Source organism: Condylura cristata, unplaced genomic scaffold (assembly GCF_000260355.1).
Source record: "Condylura cristata isolate star-nosed mole 26May11 unplaced genomic scaffold, ConCri1.0 scaffold00053, whole genome shotgun sequence".
In the NCBI taxonomy this organism is placed as follows: Eukaryota; Metazoa; Chordata; class Mammalia; order Eulipotyphla; family Talpidae; genus Condylura; species Condylura cristata.
In genome coordinates this window covers 1,497,890-1,516,798 of record NW_004567154.1, presented here as the reverse complement: position 1 = coordinate 1,516,798, position 18,909 = coordinate 1,497,890, and the positions used below count along the sequence as shown (strand labels likewise).

General features: G+C 47.9%; 1 protein-coding gene across 1 annotated transcript in view; it reads left to right on the top strand.

Annotated features, from left to right (window-relative positions):
- Nucleotides 1–3,575: 3,575 nt before the first annotated feature.
- FGD1 (FYVE, RhoGEF and PH domain containing 1) overlaps nt 3,576–18,909 on the top strand; it is a 38,986-nt gene continuing 23,652 nt past the window's right edge. The window contains exon 1 of the mRNA XM_004695012.1: nt 3,576–4,615. Within this exon, the coding sequence (XP_004695069.1) occupies nt 4,309–4,615 (307 nt within the window). The 5' untranslated portion in view covers nt 3,576–4,308. The remainder of the gene's footprint in view (nt 4,616–18,909) is intronic.

Sequence of the window (18,909 nt, the reverse complement as noted above, 5' to 3'; positions counted from 1 at the left end):
CACTGTTAGTGTGCAGACCCAGGTACCCCTGGGTCCCCAAACTTACATGCTCTAAAGCAGTTATGTCATCCACCACATAAAGACAAAGCATTCTTTTAGTGGGAAAGAACTTCAATAAGAATAGTATACATAGTGAGAAAAGATAATACTTCCTCAATAAAACACTTAAAGTTATCCATCCCCTTGTGGGTAAATGCCCTTGAGGCCCAAAAACTTGCCATAAATCTTAAGCACATTCATAAGCTCAAGTCATAAGTCATAAGCACCTTCTGGCAGGAAACCACAGGAAAGGGGCAGAAGGGGGGGCAGGCAAGTCTGGGATGAAAAGAGCAAAATCAAAGTAAAAATCAACATAAATGTTGTCATTGTCAGCCTCCCCATGGATTTCTAACTCACATCTCTTCCAAGACTCAATGTGTCTCCTTCCTTTTCACCCAGGTCCCTGGTAATATTCAAAGCTGAGAAACAAGTGGAAATTCTTCACATCTCTCTCTCTCTCTCTTCCAAGTGCCTCCTCCAAGTCTCCTCTAGATTCTCCTCAAAGCTCAGTTCCACATTTCATTAGGTGGGGCAGGGAACATGGAACCTCCTGTTTTTATTGCGATGACTCTCTGTAACAGCCCACATCAAAGCCCTGGAAGGCATCCTTGGTTTATCCTCCCTCTCCATTCCAAGGCAAGCCACCACTCCAAGCCCTTTCAATTCTAAGTATCTCTTAAACCTATGCACACCTCTCTCCATCTCCACAGCTTCACTCATCATCATCTTTGACTTTGTCCATCTGCAATTGAATCCACAGCAGCCAATGTAATCATATCTTAAATATGAACTCAGTCAATCCCAAATTTAAAATCTTTCAGTGTCATGTTATTTCAGCAATTGGGGGTGTGTGTGAATTATCTACTAAAATAGAAACTATTTCCTCATAAAATAGCATATCAAACTGAAATAAAAGTTTCATGAGACGTACTTACCTTTCCTACATTACCCTGTGATACATTTTGATATTTTCTATTCTTTCCTGAAATTCATTTCAGTATCTTCTGTAGTTTGATTCATATTTAAATAGTACTGCTTCAATACCTTTCAATTGCTCATAGAATAAGATCCATCCTCTGTATCATGGCCTTGACTCCTGCCTACCTCTTACACCTCATATCCCACCCATCTTGCCCTCAGTTCATGTGTGCTTCAGCAACACTGGCCTTCAGCAATACTGTCCTTCCTGTGGTTCCTACATATACCATGTTAACTTTCTCCCCAGGACTTCCCACTTGCTGTCTTGTGCCTGGAACACTTTTGCCTCCACTCATCATCTGCTAACTCCCACTCCTGCAAGTCTCAGTTTAAATATCAGGGCTTGCCTAACTCCCCAGGCTAAATTGCCCCCACCCTGTTATTCTCTTATCACCCTATTATATAGCCTTTTAAAGACTTATCATAATTTGTGATTGTGTGTTTATATGTAATTATATGTTTGTTTACTTCACATTCTCTCTCTCCAGGACCAGAGGGTAAATTCTGAGAGCCCTTTGTTTACCAGGGCTCTGGTACCTGGCCCAAAGTAAGTGCTCACAGGATACTCATCAAATGAGCTGAGCTCTAAAGAACAAATGAAGTGGAACACGGCTGATGTAGAGTTTCCTGTAAAAGCAACAGCATATGCAAAGCGAACAAGCTAAAGACACTAAGGAATGGTCTACAGGGTTCAGCTTTTTCTTAAGTGTGGAGTCTAGAAAGGCTGGCAGGAGTCAGACCAGGTTCATCTTCCCTGTTAGGGAAGTTCCTGTTTGAGCCAGCAGGGACTCATTGAAATGTTCTAAACATGACAATGATATAATTTGGTTTACCTTTTTAAGAGATCACACTATCTACAACATAAAGAATAGATTTCAGAGACAGAACTTAAATAGGGAAGCTGCGACAGTAATACAGGTTAAAAATGCTGCTGGCCTAGACTAGGAAAGGGTCAGTGGAAATGAGGAGACTACATAATTAAATTTGAGAGATATTCAGGAGGTAATATAAAGATGGGACTTGGTGATTGCCTAGGGGTAGAGGTGAGAGAAGAGTTGGTGCAGCTCAGGCTTCTGCTTTGACCGAGGTTATTAGGTAAAGAAAAAAGGCCAAACAAGTTAGAAGGAGGAAGCCTAGATTTGTGGAGAAGCTGAGGTTTTAAGTCCTCTGGAGTATTCAGTTAAAGCTGCTTAGTCACTAGTTGAATGCAGGGGTCAGAAATATCTGGACTTGTGGTCTCAATTTGTGAGTCATCACCGAAGAGATGGTAATTGAAGCCATGGGAGTAAATGTAATGATGGAAGGAAAGAGCATAGGGAAGCCAAGAGAGCTCTAAAGAATACCAGCATTTAAGGATTGGATTGGCAGAAGAAGAACCCATACAAGTAGAAAGGAATTACCAAGGAAGTAGTAGAAAAATAAGAGTTCAGTGTCATGGAAGTGGTTTAGGGGGAGGGAGGAGGTTCACCAGTGACAAATGCTACTAAGAAGTCCAGTGGAATAATTTCTGAAAAGATTCTATTGGATTTGGTGTTTTGGCAGATCTTGATGAAAGCAGTATCAGGCAATTTGTGGAGGCAACTGTAGTGGGAAGTGGGAAAATTAAGACAGTTACGTGTAGGCGACTCTTTGGAGATGTTTATAGAAAGGAGAAATGAGGGAGGTGGTTGGAGAGGGAAACTTTTTGGTAATTGTTTTTGTTTTTAGATGGAAGAGACCTGAATATGTTTAGATGTTGATGGGAAAGAGCAAGGGAGGAACTCTGTAAGTTTGGTAGGAAGAAGACAAGCATTCTTTCTTGGTGCTTGTCTGTAAAGAAGTGGGAGTTATTCCCTGAGGGTTAGGGGCCAGATGGAAAAATTGGAAGTCTGTCTGAGAAGTGAAAAGGTTGGAAATGGCCGCTGTGAAGAATGGGGGGAGGGAGAAGAGAACTGTCCACGGACTGACACGCATAGTAGAGTTGTGGGTCAGCACCAATGTCTAATAGAAGCTGGAATGATTAGCATACAGTGCCTCAAATCTGTTAAATTGAATAGTTCTCTTCAGTACTGTTTAGCCATCTGGGAGCTGGCCTGGAATAGGTGGACAGTGGGGTTGTTGCAAGGATGGGATGTTGTCAGGCACAAATGCCATTGGCAAGAGAATGGAAAAGGAAAGGGCCATGAGGTCTCGTCTGAGCAGACCGAAGAGTATCAACGACAAGTCCTCCGTGAGCAAACCCTAGGGAAACTCTGGAACTTTGGAAAGGCTTCTGGAAAAGAGACTGAAGTGGGGGAGAAGACCTGATACGGGATAGAAAGGCAGATCTGGGGGGAAGGGAGGAGCCTGAGAGACACGTGTGTGGGGTACCAGGGAGGGATGGGGAAAGCAGGCTGGGGGAAATTTTTTAAGCAGCAGAAAGGAGGCTGTAGCTGCAAGAAGTGAGGCGGGCCCGGCTGAGGGGGCGTGGCCAGGCACAAATCCCAGGCTAGGGGGCGGGGCCGGGTAGCCGGGTCCCAGCGCCGCTTTGGCTAAGGCTGCCTCAGCTACGGCTCCCGCCTCCCCACCCCCCTTCCTCTGGCTTCTTCCCGCCTGCCGCTGCCGAGACCCAGGCCGAGACTGGGAAGAACGGTGCTGCCCGGTCTCGGCTGTTCCTTTGCCCCCGCAGCTGGAGCAACGTCCTGAGCGATTGGTTGGGTGCGAACCCCGCAGTCCGAGCGCGCGGCGCAAACGCACGGCCCCCGCCACTGCCGTCCTCTCCTCCCTCCCTCGCCTCCCCTCCCATCCTCTCCCTCCGCCCCCCCACCCCCAGCCTCCACTGCGGCGGGAGGAAGAACCTTTCCGACCAGCCAGGAGAGCCCAGATCGATTCCCATTTGGGGAGAAAGAAGAGACCCTCCCCACCCCCGCACTCCGTACAGACCGACTCCTGGCCCTGGGCTACGAACGTTCTCGCCGCCGACCGGAGAGACCACACGGAGCGCAGCCCCTCGACCATCATCCAGTCGCTGCCGCGTAAACAGCGCTCCCCAGCGGGCCCCCGGCCTCGCCGAGCCCACTCCCCAGGCGGGGCCCGGGCCGGCAATGCCTGGCACGGCAGCGGCGGTGGCCGCGGCTGCTGCTGGTACTGCCACCGTTGCCACAACTGCTGGCCCGGACCCGGGCTGGGGGCTCCAGGCTCTGCAGTGGGGCTGAGTCCGCAGCCCCGCCCCCCGAGCCTGAGGCCGCTGCTCAGCCGGGCGCCGGGCCTCCTCCGCCGGCGCCTCCGCCCCAGCCAAGCGGGGAGCCCGGACCCCGCGCCCAGGCCCGGACCATGCACGGCCACCGCGCCCCGGGGGGCATCGGGCCTTCGGAGCCCGAACACCCGGCCGCGACCCTCCCTGGCTCCCTTCCACCGGCCTCTGCCGACTCGGACCCTGGAGCCTTGGAGCCCGGACTGCCGGAGCCGAGGGGCTCAGGCTCGGCTCTCGGCGGGCCCCTGGATTCCCAATTTGTTGGACTCCCGGACGCCAGTCCTGGCACCGCTCCAGGCCCCCGGGTCTTCCCCTGCGGCCCCAGTCCACAGCACCACCGGGCCCTGCGCTTCTCCTACCACCTGGAGGGCTCGCAGCCCCGGCTTGGTGAGTGATCGAGAGAGCACGGGAGCCCGAGCCAAGGGCCTGGGCCTGGGCCTGGGAGCATATTCTTGTTCTCTAGCCCTCAACCCCATCTCGGGGCCGGCCACTCATCCAGGCCCTTCAGGTCTGCTCAACCCTCCCACCCCCCTAGTTCTTCATTCAACCTTCCGTCCACTTCTTTCAACCTCTGTTCCCTGTACTCCTTCTGGCCTCCTTCTCTTCTGTCTGTTGAGGCTAATGGGAGAGGGAGTATGCCAAGAAAAGGGGCAGAAATGCAAGACAGCTGGGGGGGGGTTTATTTGAGGGAACAGAAGAAAAGGAGTCTCCCACTTGCCAAGTGCCTATATTGTGCCAGACACTAGTGGCTGCTTTTCTTGGGTTATTATTTTATCTTGAGGAGTTTCCTATGCAGTAAGTATCATCAGCCCCATTTTGTGAGGTAGGAAACTGAGGCTCAGACTAGTAACTTACCCAAGGTCATGCAGCTAGTGTGGCCCTAGGATTCAAAACCAGATCTGTTTGAGTCCAAAGTCTGTGGTCTTTCCGCTCCCCCCAACTGAGGTTAGAGACCATGAAAGTAATGCCAAGCCTTCTGTTTATGTGATTTTCTCCTGTGCTGTTCAACAGCTCTGGAGTAAAAGGGGGGGGGAGAGAAAAAAGTGAGGGATGGTAGATTGATCCAAGGTTGGTGTTTTGCCAGGTGTGTGTGGTGGGAGGACAAGGGAAGGAGGGAGTAGAAGGTGATGAGAGAGAAACGTGGAAGAAGTGGCTTACGTGTCTGACTGGAGGGGCTGATAGGTAAGGAGACCTAAGGAAGGTCAGGAGGGGGGCAAGAAGCCAGCTGAAACAGCTGGAGAGTTTCAGGGCTGCAAGGTTGTGAGGAGAAATCACATGCTTGTACTTCAATTTGCAGAGGTAGAGCAGCTACCTCTAAATCATATTGGGGCCACAGACCACTGCCTGGAGAGACCTGTGCGCTGCACAAATCTTAGTGAGGAGTCTAACACAGCCTTCCACATGGAACATCTCCATGTGGACCTGAGTCCAGGAACCATAAGGAAGAGCAGAGTACATTTGTTCTTGCCTTCCAGTGGGTAATACTGATGGAGCTGTTGAAACTCTGCAGTCCTCCAGGGCTCACATCCTGGGCTCCACTCGTCTTTGGGACTATGGCCCAGAACCAAGTATCAGTATTGAAGCATAAATCAAAGGCAAGTTTGCCCCTTGCTGCCGCTGTGACCTTGGGCTAGTCATAGAAACCGAGTATTTTCTTTCTTTTTTCTTTAAAGATTTATTTATTTATGCATACAGAACTAGGGTACAAGCCAGAGGTGCAGGGGTAGTAAGAGGATCAGCAGAGACATAGTAGGGAGCAGAGCAGGCCAACTGACAAGTACACTGCTGAGGGGAGCAGCAGGCGGGTCAGGAGAGGTCTGCTGCCCCATGTGGATCACCTCCGGGGTTGGGGATTGAACTCGCACTGCAGCTGCTGCAGCTAGCTTGCGGTGCTGCGTCCTTACCTGTTGCGCCACCAGGGAGGGCCCAGAATCTGAGTATTTTCAAGGGCACCATTCCCTTTGTGTGGGCTAGAGATATCCCGCTGACAACAGGCCTTTAATAACCTGCCCTACATGTTGCTCCTGCTGGCTTTCCAGTCTCCCTTCGGCAAACAGTATGGAGCAGGCTACTCACCCTCTTGACTGTAGTGCCTTCTTTCAGATCCTAAAACATGCCACAAGCACTTCCACCTCAGGGCCTTTGCATTTGCTTTTCCCTCTACCTGGCAGTTCTTTCTGCTCTCTACCCTGTTTGTTTCAAGTCTCAGTGCAGATATCCCCTCCTCCAAAAGACCTTCTTTGACCACTTTCCATAGGGCTACTTTTGAGTCCATCATAGTTGTCAGTGTACTTCCATCACAGCACTTAGTACGGCCTGAAATGTCTTACTGTATGTGACTCTTTGTTTACTGCCTTGCCTTCCTCCAGTGGTATGTGAACCCTGTGAGGGCAAGGGGATTGCATCTATTTTGCTCATTGCATTCCTAGTATCTTGTGTGGTACACAGTAGGTCCGCAACAAATCCTTGTTGGACAAATACCTGGAAAGATACTAAGGGAACACATAGTAGGCCCTCATTAACTATTATCTAAGAGAAGGACAGCAAACTCCCCTTGCCCTCAAAATACTCTTGGTATAGGAGACAGCTGCTGGGCAGCATTTAGACCCCTGGTCTCTGGCCTCTGATGATAACTCTGAGTTGGTGTTCTATTCCACCAATACTTCCAAATTACAAATCACAGTTCCCTTTTCTGAACCTCTCTCTTTCTCTCCAAAAAAGTTGTTAGGATTCTTTCCCTACTGAGGTTCATTCCTCTGAAGTAGGTGTGTCTTTTTATTATTATTATTATTCTAAGATGAGAATTAGGAACAAGAAGTGTACTAGGGAAGTGCCCATCCAACCATTCCTGACTGACTCTCTGTGTGACCTTGGGTGAGTGGCTTCCTTTCTCTGAGCCTCAATTTCCTCACCTAGGGATACTGGTTGCAAATCTTACAGAAAGAAATACTTTTATTTTTGTTTAAATAATAAGAGAAAGCCTTCTGAAGACTTAGGCTCTGGCAAGGTGGTGCCGGGCCATGTGATTCACAGCAGCATAGGATGTGAGAGTGCTCCTCCCCCACTGCCCAGCCAGCCCAGGTGTAGGCTGAGTGACTGGCATCTCTCTCCACCGGACTTGCCTATAATTGACTCAAAAGGGCAGAGTTGGTGGTTGCCAGGGGTGGAAAGGTGGTGTGTATGTGTGTGTGTGTGTGTGTGTGTGTGTGTGTTTACACACACAGGAGCACATGTGTGCGCATTGCCCAGCAGTAAGGAGACCTTAGCTTCAATAAAGGCCTCAGACTTCTTGAGGCCTTTACTGAATCACTATCCTGAGGACCCATTGACCCATGCCAGAACACTGAGATTCCAGGGCAATGTCTTGGAAAGGAAACAGGCGGGGCTTTCCACACAACCACATCTTTTTTGAAGAAAAATTATATCTTATGCATGTAAAGAACCTTCAGGTACCTTCTCTTTCAGTTACCCTATCTGGTGGAGGGAGGGACATTTGTTTTTATGCTTATTTTCTAGGTGGATAAAACCTGAGACCTTATTGGGTCACTGAGATAACACAGCAAGATGCCAGAGAAGGCTTTAAGAGAGTCAAAAAGAAGTTGCAGGATTAGGTTTGTTCACAGAGATTTGGGGTGCAATATATAAGGTCAAGGGCTAGAATATCCTTCCAGAGGCTTGGTAGGAGGTAGCTTAGGACCTCACCCTAGCTCATCAAGAGTTACACTTGATGTTAAAATCTTGTGGTGAATAGTGGAAGGACTGAGTGGATCAAGGAGGTAGCAACAGGGGTTGACTTCTGATTTGGTGCTTGGGGCATCCTCCAGGACCCTAAGCGATAGAATTGGAGCTGGAAAGGCCCTTAGACAACATCTGGTTCTGGGTTGTCCAAACTGGGCAAACAGTAGAATCCATGTTGCCTTTGAAAAAATAAATGCATTTGACTCCACTTCAGAGCTCCAGAATCTTGGTGTTAGAACCTAGGAATCAATTTTCTTTTTTTTTTACGATATATTTGTTTATGTATACAAGAACTGGGGTACAGGCCAGATGTGCAGGGGGTGAGAGGATTCACCAGAGACTGTGGGGAGCAGAATAGGTAGATCTACTGAAATATCACTGCTGAAGGAAGTAGCGGGCGAGACAAGAGAGGTCTGTTGCGCCATGTGGGTCACCTCCATGGCCAGATGGGGATCGAACTCCTGTGCTGCAGTGACTGTTCATAGCTTGATAGCTCTGTGTCTCCCTGTGCCACTAAGGAGGTCCCCCTAGGAATCAATTTTCTAAGCTCCCCAGGCGATTCTAATAGCAGCCCAGAGTGAGAACCACTGGTCAAGCCTATTTTCCAGTTGGGGCAGTAGAGGCAGTTTAACTATGGTCCTATAGTGAATCGGCATCATTGGGACCAGGAGAATGGTCCTCACAGGACTCGGCTGTGACGCCCTCTCCCCAGAGCTCTCTGGGCCTCATCCCTTACTCCCAACCCCTCACCCACATACACACAAATACTGGCAGCCTTGGCTTAACCTCTATCTATGCCCAATGCTTATGAATGACTGCCATTTGGCATTTCAAGTAGGAGACAGCTGCAGTTCTAGACTCTAGGAAGAGGAAATCCTGATAGGAGCAGTGTTTAGCGCAGGGGGCCCAAAGGAAGGGCTATAGAGAGATATCAGTAAGGCTTGTAGAGTTAGGAGGAGCACGGAGGGCATTTTGTGTAGAGTCTGTAGGAGCAAAGGCACTGAGACAAGGGACATCCCAGGGACTAGGGCTGATATTGGGAGAAGTGGAAAGTTATGGCTGGCAAAAGAACTTTATCCTGAGAGTACAGGGGAACCATTGGAGGGTATCTTAAGCAGAGGAGCAATGTGCTCCGATGTGGGTGTTTGAGAGATCCTCCTAGCTGCATGTATACAGTATCTTAAGTCGGGAGACAGGCAGGTGGGGTTGCAGTCATCCCAGCAAGGGGTGGCTGGATTGGGCTAGGGAAGTAGTAGGAGGGTAAGATCTGAGACAAACCTAGGTTCTAATATGGACAAACCTTGAATGTAGATGCCAAATAAGTCTGGGTTTTCAAAAAGCAACAAAGTGACTTGGTCCTTGTAGCCAGGCCTTCTACATGCAAGAGAAGGAGTAACTTTTTTTTTTAAAGATTTATTTATTTTTGCATACAGAACTGGGATGTAGGCCAGAGGTGCAGGGGAGGCGAGAGGAGTCACCAGAGACAGAGTGGAGGGCAGAACAGGCAGATGGACTGCAGTACACTGCTGAGGGGAGCAGCTGGCAGGCCAGGAGAGGTCTGCCGTGCCGTGTGGGTCACCTCTAGGGCTGGGGGTCAACCTCACACTGAAGAGGCTGTGGGTGTTCAGTGCTGTCCTTTGACTCATCATGCCACCAAGAGGGAGTAACTTTGGGGAAAGATGGTAACTTGTGTTTAAGATGTGCTATGTTTGAGGGGCCTGGGAGGATATCCAGGTGGAGGTGGCTAGTAGACATCTGGACATAGGGTTGGAAAGTTCAGAAGAGAGATCTGGGTCAGAGATATTCAAGAGTTCTCACCACTAATGCTTAGCGTGGACCACACAGCAGCCATGCAAGAGTGCATGGTTCTGGTGGCCAGGCCCATCTTTGAGGACACAGACAATAAGGTTAGCAGAGCCACGTTGAGGTGGATCATGCACCACCTGCCCAAATTGTGTCTTAGGAATACCTTTACCCGGTAGAGGAAGAAACAGTTTCTAACACATTCGCATAAAGCTGAAATCCAGCTTTTAAATATCCAGGTTAGAGGCTGTTGCAGAGAACTGAGGAAGTACAACTGAAAAGCGTATCAAACATTGGCTAAGTAAACTCCTATAGCATGTTGATGGCATCCTGAGAAGACACAGAAGGAGGTTGCTTATGGAAAGGAGAGGAGAGGGGCTCTTGACAGAAAGGTGTGGTAGACTCTGCTAGGATGTTTGGAGAGCAGAACACTGAGATTCCAGGGCAATGTCTTGGAAAGGAAACAGGCGGGGCTTTCCACACAACCACAATCGAATGTAAAGACGCTGGGTGGAAAAGGATTTTCCTAGACAGACTAAAAGAATCGAAGTTTTCAAATAACAGATGGTTGACACTCCCGTTTCTCAGTCTTTTCAGTGCAACCATCTCTGAAGGGGGGCCCAGTTGGTGTTACCTGCTTCCTCAAGCGTGAGTGGCAGCTAACTGCCTCAGATAGGCACAACTCATGGCTTTCTGGGGAACCAGAAAGCTAAATGCCATAGGCAGATGTGGAGCTGGCCAGACACTGGCTGGGTGGAGCTAGGACCTGTCTGGAGTGAGGGCAGCCAGTATAGCCTTCCACTGGCCACCCTTATAAAGTAGCTTCATCCAAAGAGAACATATATCCTTGGAGCAGTGAGTCCAGCCTTTCCTGGCTCCAATACCCTCTTCAGCCCTAGAAAACTGCACCTCCAAAAGGTGCTTCAAACACTTGCAGGGCTGTATACAAGACTGCAGGTCAGCAGCCTAAGGGGCCTCAGCATTCCTGGCTCTGCCTTGGATTCACTGTGTCCCCAGGTTGCCCTTCCATTCATAGGGACTTAGGTCCCTATGAAAATCAGGGACCTGGTCATTGCATTTGTCTGGCTTCCAAGGGTGACAATAAACTTGGTGAGCAGATAAGGGAAAGTGAAAGAGGGGGAGCGTCTATTTATTTAGCAAATGTTTAATAAGTATCTACGATGGCCATGGCCCTCATGAGGTGCTGGATGGGCAGTGGGACAAGCACAATCCTGATATTAATGGAGCGCCTTTCCACCAGGGAAGACCTAATTCCAAGCCCGAATGCTAGAGGAACATACGATGAGGGGGCAGACAGGGAAGAGAAGACTCTAGAGTTAGGATCTGAAGGATAAATAGGAGCCCAGAGGTAAGGAGGAATGTAAAAGTCATTCTTGTTACCAGAAGGACATGTGCCAAGGCTCCAGCGGAAGGGGACACTTTCTAGGAACAAACAAGAGGCCATTGTGGCTGGAGGATGGGGACTGAGAAGTGTCACAAGCTTTGCCTTACTTGTTCCCTGCTTAGGAGTTTGCAGTTCACCCCAAGGCAAGGGGACCCTCTCATGGGGCTGTAGAAATTGAAGAGGACTATGTTTTCCTGATCCTGACTTGTTGCTGAACAGTGCCTCATAGAGGGCCCTAGCATGGAAGAAAAATCAGTTCAGGGACTAAAGTGCACATATCGGGGGAGGGGGAGGATATGGGTGTTATAGCTGCTAAGAAGTCAAATCTGCAAGGACTTAGGGTCCGACTGGGACTGGATGTGAGTAAGTGGGGAGCGAGAGGGTTGAGTCATGGAGAAAGCCCAGGCTTGGGGGACTGCGTATTAGAGGTGCTATTGCTGGGATGGAGAAGGCAGAAGGATATGCTTGGAGGCTGGGGTATAGTTATGGTTTAGGATGCACTAAATTTGAGGAGCCTAAAGACTGAGCATCTGTCTAGGTGTAGTAGCCAATATGCATAGGCTGGGTCCCAGAGTGAGGGCAGAAAGGTGAGGGGCACAGGTGGGCACAGGTGTGTGACTGAGGCTCCAGAGAGGGGAGGAAAAGCCCTCAGGCCTGCTGGAGGCCTTTGTTTAGCCCTCCCTGGCCCTTCCCTGTGCTCCCTGAAGGGAAGGGGCTAGCTCACAGAGGGAAGGCACCTGTAGAAAGTCCGAAATGCAGGACCAGCAGGACTGGCTAAGGAGCTGCAACTGGCATGGAAACCCTCCCACCTGGCAGGCCAGGCCAAGACTACCTATAATGCTCTTTGCCTTCACCTTCCCTGCTCCCACTCCAGCTTCTTCCCTGCTCCCCTAGGCTGACCTCCCTGCATCATATATTCTAGGTATAGACATGGCCCCTCTTCTTCCCTTCCCATCCCAGACAAGGGGAACGATGAGTTGTGGGTCTCTTTCACTATGTATTGTATCTCTTGGGGACTGGAGTGTTTGGGTCTCACTGACTGCTTGTGTCTCCAGAGAATACCTTTAGGGATCTCTGGGCCCTGTGTCTCTGACAGGGTCTGGCAGCAGTGTGGGCCCTCCTCTCACCCCCGGACCCAACTCTGCCAGCTTCACTGAACCTTGGGCAAGTCACCTCACCTCTCTGAGCCTCAATTTTGTCATCTATAAGATGGGGTTATTGATCCCACCTCCCTGGGTGGTAAGTTTTAAATGCCACAGATAAAGTCCATAGCACTTGGCAGGGCACACTGTAGCCATGTTCAGTAGTTGCCCTGAACTGCACTTGTCCCTGCCTCTCTGCCTCTCAGGGCCTGAATCGCTCTTACTCTTCACCTCAGGCTTCTGACTTGCCCCTCCTTTCTGTCTCTCTCTAGCTGCCTTTTTTTCTGAGTCTCGTAGTTTTCCTGCCTCTCCCTCCTTGTCTTTGTTCCAGTCTCTCTCTTTCCTTCATAACATTTCTATCGCCAACCCCCAATTTCTTCCAGGCCTGTGGTGGTAGGGAGGGGAGATAGTGTGTGTTGTGGGTCACTGGGGTCCCAGCAGGGGTCAGAGAGCCCATCCTTTAGTGGCTTTGTCCTCCCGGGGAGGGAAGTCTCAGCCAGCGTGGCAGCCCCAGCACCGGGTAATTACTGCCCCCAGTGCTCCCAGCTGCTGCTCCCCTCCCTTCCCTTCCTGTCCTCTGAAGTCCCCAGCCCCTCCCAGGGGTGGAGCTACCACCCTCATCCTTCTTTGGCCTTAGGTCCAGAGACACTGGAGGTTGCCAGGCCCTCAGAGCAATTAAGCAACTGAAGGAGGAATGAGCTGCCTCCTCTACTCCCATGTGGCTGTGGCGTGTGTGTGTGTGTGTGTGTGTGTGTGTGTGTGTACCCATGGGCACATACACACACACCTATGTTATTGCTGTCTGGTTGTCTTTGCCCCCGTGGGTCTGGTTTGTGTGCATCTCAATGTTCTTGTTCTTGTATATCGTTATGTATATTTGAATGCGTGTTTCTTTGGGACTGCATATGATGTGTCTTCCTGAATGTAGTTGTATGTTACCTTTGCTCTGTCTAGGCTCTGGGGTATTGTAAATGTTTCAGTGTGGCTCTCTGTGTATAGATCCTGTGTGTGTGTGTGTGTGTGTGTGCCCCTATAATGGGTCTGTATCTTTATGGTGGTAGTTGGTGTGGGAAGGGAGTATCTGCCTGTCTCTTGGTCTTTGTGCTCCTTCTTCCTGTTCTGGAACTTCTGGCCAGTCCAGACTTTCAAACACACTCTTCAACTCACCACCCATAGTATCCACAACTTTGCTGATTTTTCTTCCTTTCCTTGGAGACCATGCCTAGCCCACCTGTATCTGAAAAAAGCATACCCCATGCTGGGTGGCTGAATTAAAAAACTACCTCCTTTAGAACATCCTCTGCTCTGCCTCCTCCAAGTATGATCTTTCTCAACAAACATTAACTGAGGATGTGCTCTGTGACTCTGGACAGACTTAGGAGGGATCCAGTCCCAGCTCCACCACCTCTAGCTATGAATCCATAGCAAGTTATTTTGCTTCTCTGTGCCTTAGTTTCTGTGTTTGTAAAGTGGAGCTAATAATACACAGGGCTATTAGTGAATGACATACAGGAAAAGCATCATCACATTGCTTGGCTCAAATGTGTACTCAAACCACAGTTGAATCCCCATACCTTATGTCCTCCACTAAAAAAAGAACACCTTAAATTCCAGAGAGTTCGGAAATCTCTTGCAACTCCTGCTTTCTTCTCCAGGCATCCTGCACAGGGAAGAACGTGAACTGGATCAGACAGGAGAGGTAGATTCCAGTTTAGAGAACTCCTAAGAATCATTGCACGGGCCAACCGCTGAACCCACTCACTCCCTGAGGTGACTGGGCCCTTCAACAGGATTGTTGAGGGGACCTCTAAGGCTGCTACCCAAGAACCGGAGCATTTTAGATAGGGCCGGGAACAAACAGCAAAGGTGGAAGGATCCTCAGCCCTTTAAGGACTTGGTTTTTGCTAAGTGGTGACGCACACATCAAACTTGACTCCCAAATTTCATTTGGTCTACTCACTGTTTTTAAAATTAGGGGATTTCACATCAATGTTTGGATTTCAGATTCTCTCAAAATGTTGGAAGATCTGAAAATACAGGGACTGTTACTAGAAGATTACTATTAATTGCATGAAGGAGAAGAGCTGCTGTCTCTACTTTTAGCGAGACCTAGGCGCTCTCTAATTTACCCCACTTATCGTTCTCTGTTACCTTATAGTTTTCCATTTTACGGGGAGGTCCTCACTTTACACAAGGGTCCACAACTTTACAGAAATGTCCTTCTCTTTACAGAAAGAGTCACAAGTTAAAAAATGTTCTTTTATTTAACAGAAGAGTCTTCTACTTTGACAGAAAGTCCTTCATTTACAGTTATGTCATCCATTTTACAAAAGGGTTTTTTATAGAACTCTCCTTACTTTACAGAATGTCATCCATTCTGAAGAAAACTCCATTTTGTAGAAATATCTTTCCTTTACATAAAGGGCCTTCTTTTTATAAAAGAAAACGTTTACAGAAAGTTCTACCATTTTGCAGGAGGAAACATTTTTTTTTTAATTCTGTAATTTTTTTATTCTGTTTTTTTTTTTAAGATTTATTTATTCATACAGAACTGGGGTACAAGTCAGAGGTGCAGGGGCAGTGAGAGGCTTCACCAGAGACAGAGTGGGGAGCAGAACAGGCAGATCGACGAAGTACACTGCTGAGGGGAGCAGCGGGCGGGTCAGGAGAGGTCTGCTGTGCCATGTGGGTCACCTCCGGGGTGGGGATTGAACTCATGCTGAAGTGGCTTTAGCTTTTTAGTGCTGAGCTTTAACCCGCTGTGCCACCAGGGAGGGATTCCTATTTTTTATGAACTGCATGAGCTTTTTACAAAAGGTACACCTAGTGAAACTTTTTTTCTGTGGTCTCTAATAGATAAGAAAATGTTGTGTATGTGTGTGTACTCACATAGTGCATGCACACATATATAGGTAGATAGGCAGACACAGAAATACAAGAAAAAACATTGAAGGGACAAAGGAAAGCAAATGATTAACAGCAAAGCTCTATTATGTAGGAATATTTATGCACTAAAGTATGTAAAAATTTATAAAATATAATCTAGTTGAATAAATTTGGAAAGTCAGGCAATAACAGGTTGCCTATACAATGTTTTCAGCCTTTAATCAAAGAAAGGAGTGTGTGTGTGTGTGTGTATGCACAAATATATATGTATAATATGTATAAGTAATGTAATTTTATTTTCTACTTTTTAAGTGCATATTTGGTTTTATTATGGTGACTTTGGTTTACAACACTGTATATAATTTAATGGAATATGTTCACACCTCTTCAGATATTTGGGTGATACCACATCCTACCCACCACCAAGACACCACTGACCCTTCACCAGTCATTGAAGCTCCTTCACACTGTCCTCTCCTCTACTAGCTATATGTTCCCTTGGCTTATTGGACACCTCCAGGCCTGCTGGAGGCCTTTTGTTTAACCCATCTGCCCTCTCCGGTAGCTTCAGTTTTGCAGTCATATTCCTAGCATTTGTTTTGGTTTAGTTTTGTCCATTTCTTTTATTTTAATTTGCATATGAATGAAATCATCCAATATTTGCTTTTTCCTTCTGACTTATCTCCGTAGCATAATTCAGGAGGGAACACTTCTTAGGAAGCTTCTTACTTGCCAAAAATGGCTTACTTCTTACTTACCAAATGGAGGAATCCTTGTCCCTCTTTCAGAAGGTCCTTCACTCTGCTGGAGGGGCCCCTAGTTTTTCTGCAGAGTCCTTACAGTCAGAAGAGCAGTCTACCTTAACGAAGAAACCTTTGAGCTACCCTTGTAGCTTTGTTCCTTGTGCAAAGACTTCCCCTGTAGCTCCCTCTGTACTTCTCACACAAAACAGAACTTTGTATTTGACCTTTCAAAGATAGCATCTGCCAAGCCAAGCGTTCTGGCCTCAAAGTTGGAGGAAGGTTATTGAGCTGGACCTCAAGGTCAGGGTCAGGTGGTAAAGGGTGGGGCAGCTATGCAAGCTTTTTTTCTCACACTGAGTAACACTCCCCTTTCCCAGAGCTCTGGCTTCCCAGAAGCTACCTTCTTGTCTGCTCTTTCTTCTCCACTCCTGTACCCTTCCCTCATCCCACCCCACCTCCAGGAATTCCAGCTTTCTCTGGATCCTACCTAGATCTCAGCCTAGAGAAGCAGCGATTTCAAGGATGTAGGGAGAAATGTCCAGGGGGAGTTAGGAGGCCTGCGTGCAAAGGTTAGCTTCTGCTACGTCTCACCAATTCCTCACAGGCAGGTGCAACAACAGGTTCTCCCCATGTTGCAGATGGGAAATTTGGGCCCAGAGCTGTGAAGTGGCTGCCAGACCATCAGGGAGTTAATGGCCATCTTCAGAGGAGGGAGAGGGGATGCTGCTGGTCAGGGAATGGGGAAAGCTGGGAGTTGAAATTCCCAGAAAGATAAGGAACAAGCTAAGTTTGGCTCCAGTGGAATTGAGCAAATGGAGGAATCCTTGCCATCGAGCTCAGCTGGAGGATAGACCTGCCCTGCCACTACAGCGAGAAGCATGTGCACACGGCGCTTGCCAAGCAGGGGCCTGCAGCAACCACAAATAATTTTTGTATTGATTTGCATGGAAGGTGAAGGAAAATAGTGTCCCATCGCCCCATTCAAATTCAACTCAAAATATATAACAGACAAACTGTAAAATACATGTTAAGAAGTAAAATAGCTTTTAATTTCCCCGTGATGGTTTGTTATTGAGAACATGACATGTATAACATATAATCATATACAATATATAAAAATATATATTAATATACATGATGCTCTATTAATATATGCAATATATTAATATATACAATGATCGTCATATATATAAATGTTACTGAGAAGATATATAATGTTATTGAGAATATATAATAACATTAAGTTGTCATGGGGAAATTAAAAACTATTATACTTCTTAACATGTATTTTACAGCTTGTAAAATACATATTACTTTATTTTGAGTTGAATTTGGGGCGATGGGGTACCATTTTCCTTTCCGCACCATGCTGCCTCTAGTGGGAATCCTGCGCTGAGCTGCAGAGCTGTTGTGGAGAGTAGGGCCAGATTCTGTGTCCGCCTCTGGCTGAGCGTGCCTACTCTCCACAAGTGTCTGGGTTTCTGTATCTGTACATGTCATTTTGTGTGTCTGTAAATAGGCAGTCCTGTTGGTTTTCTAGTTGAACTCACATTGCTTTGGGGGAGGGGGTACATGCTCATCCACTTCATGTACTCATGGACTCCTTAAAAACAGAGAGCTGTGCTTATTCTGCTTTCATACGGGAACTGAGGCTCAGATAGATGAAGACCTTCACCCATGGCTACACAGCTAGTAAGTGGAAGTGCCGGGGTGTAACTGGGGTCTGTGTGACTTCTCAACCAGCTCCTCCTAACAAAGATGCCATAACACTTTACTCCATGCAGTTTGGTCATATGATCATGTCACCCTTCTTTGGAACCAACTGTTAAGTGCTTTAAATTATTGACTTTTTAATAAATAGTACCAGATTCAAGATTACCTGTAAATAACGTCACTGTCAAGCACTCAGGCTCCCTTGTAGGGAAATTGGTTAGAGCCCACAGCTTACCTGAAGTTTAATGAACAGGTATGTCAGGTGGGGTGCTGGCTGCCTGGTAATGTCTGGTGGGGTGCTGGCTGCCTGGTACTGCCTAGAGGCCTGCTTCTGCCTCATTTGCTTAAAGCCACCTTTGACTAAAAAAGTAGTTAAATTTGAACTTAAGATACACAACATAATTTTTAGTGTAGCATAGTAAGTGTTTAGTGTAAATATGTATGAAGATGGCATATACTGAGAAATTACTCACTGTTTATCTGATACTCACATTGAACTGAGTATCTGTATTTTATGTGGCCGCCATGTCCCTGGGCTCTGCAGCCTCCAAACTTCCCTCCGTCTCCACAGGCCGAGCTCCTAGTACTTTCTGAGCCCTACTTAGCTTTTCCTGAATGAGCACCTCTTGTCTTTACGCTTCAGTGCTCCCTGAAGAACAGGGTCAAGATTGCCCTTGGACCTGCTGAGGACCTGTGAGGTGCATACGCCCATCCCCCCCCCCCCAGGTGTACGACAGTGGCTGCAACTGTATAGTTTGTGCTGAGCATGTTGCACAGGGACATGTGAGCTTCTCTGGTCCATGCTAGGTCTTTGAGTACATTTTCACAGGTGTTACAAAGCTTGTGGTATGCCTTTTGGCATGGGGAGTGGGTCAGAGGTTTGTGACCCGCTTTAATGGGCCCTGGGAACGATGGTAAACCCAGGCTTGGCAGGGGCAGTGCTGGTGGAGGACCTTGCCGGTATGTAGATATGGGTGTGCGTATGAGTGTATAACAAAATGAGGATTATCAGCCACGTGGAGAAAATCAATGCAGGACCCAGTTGGTAGGGATGGGGTAGGACAGTAGGAAGGTGCTGTAGCTGAGTGGCAGAGGAGTCCCCGAGGGCAGTGATAGGATTTTCACATCTCTCAGCAGTCTGCCAGGAAAGAGAAGGCCTCAGCGGGACTAAACTAAGCCAAGTGAAAACCAGAGAGAGAGTTTAGCAAAGTTGTGAGGGACCACAGAGTTTGAGAAGTTGCTACTTTCCCA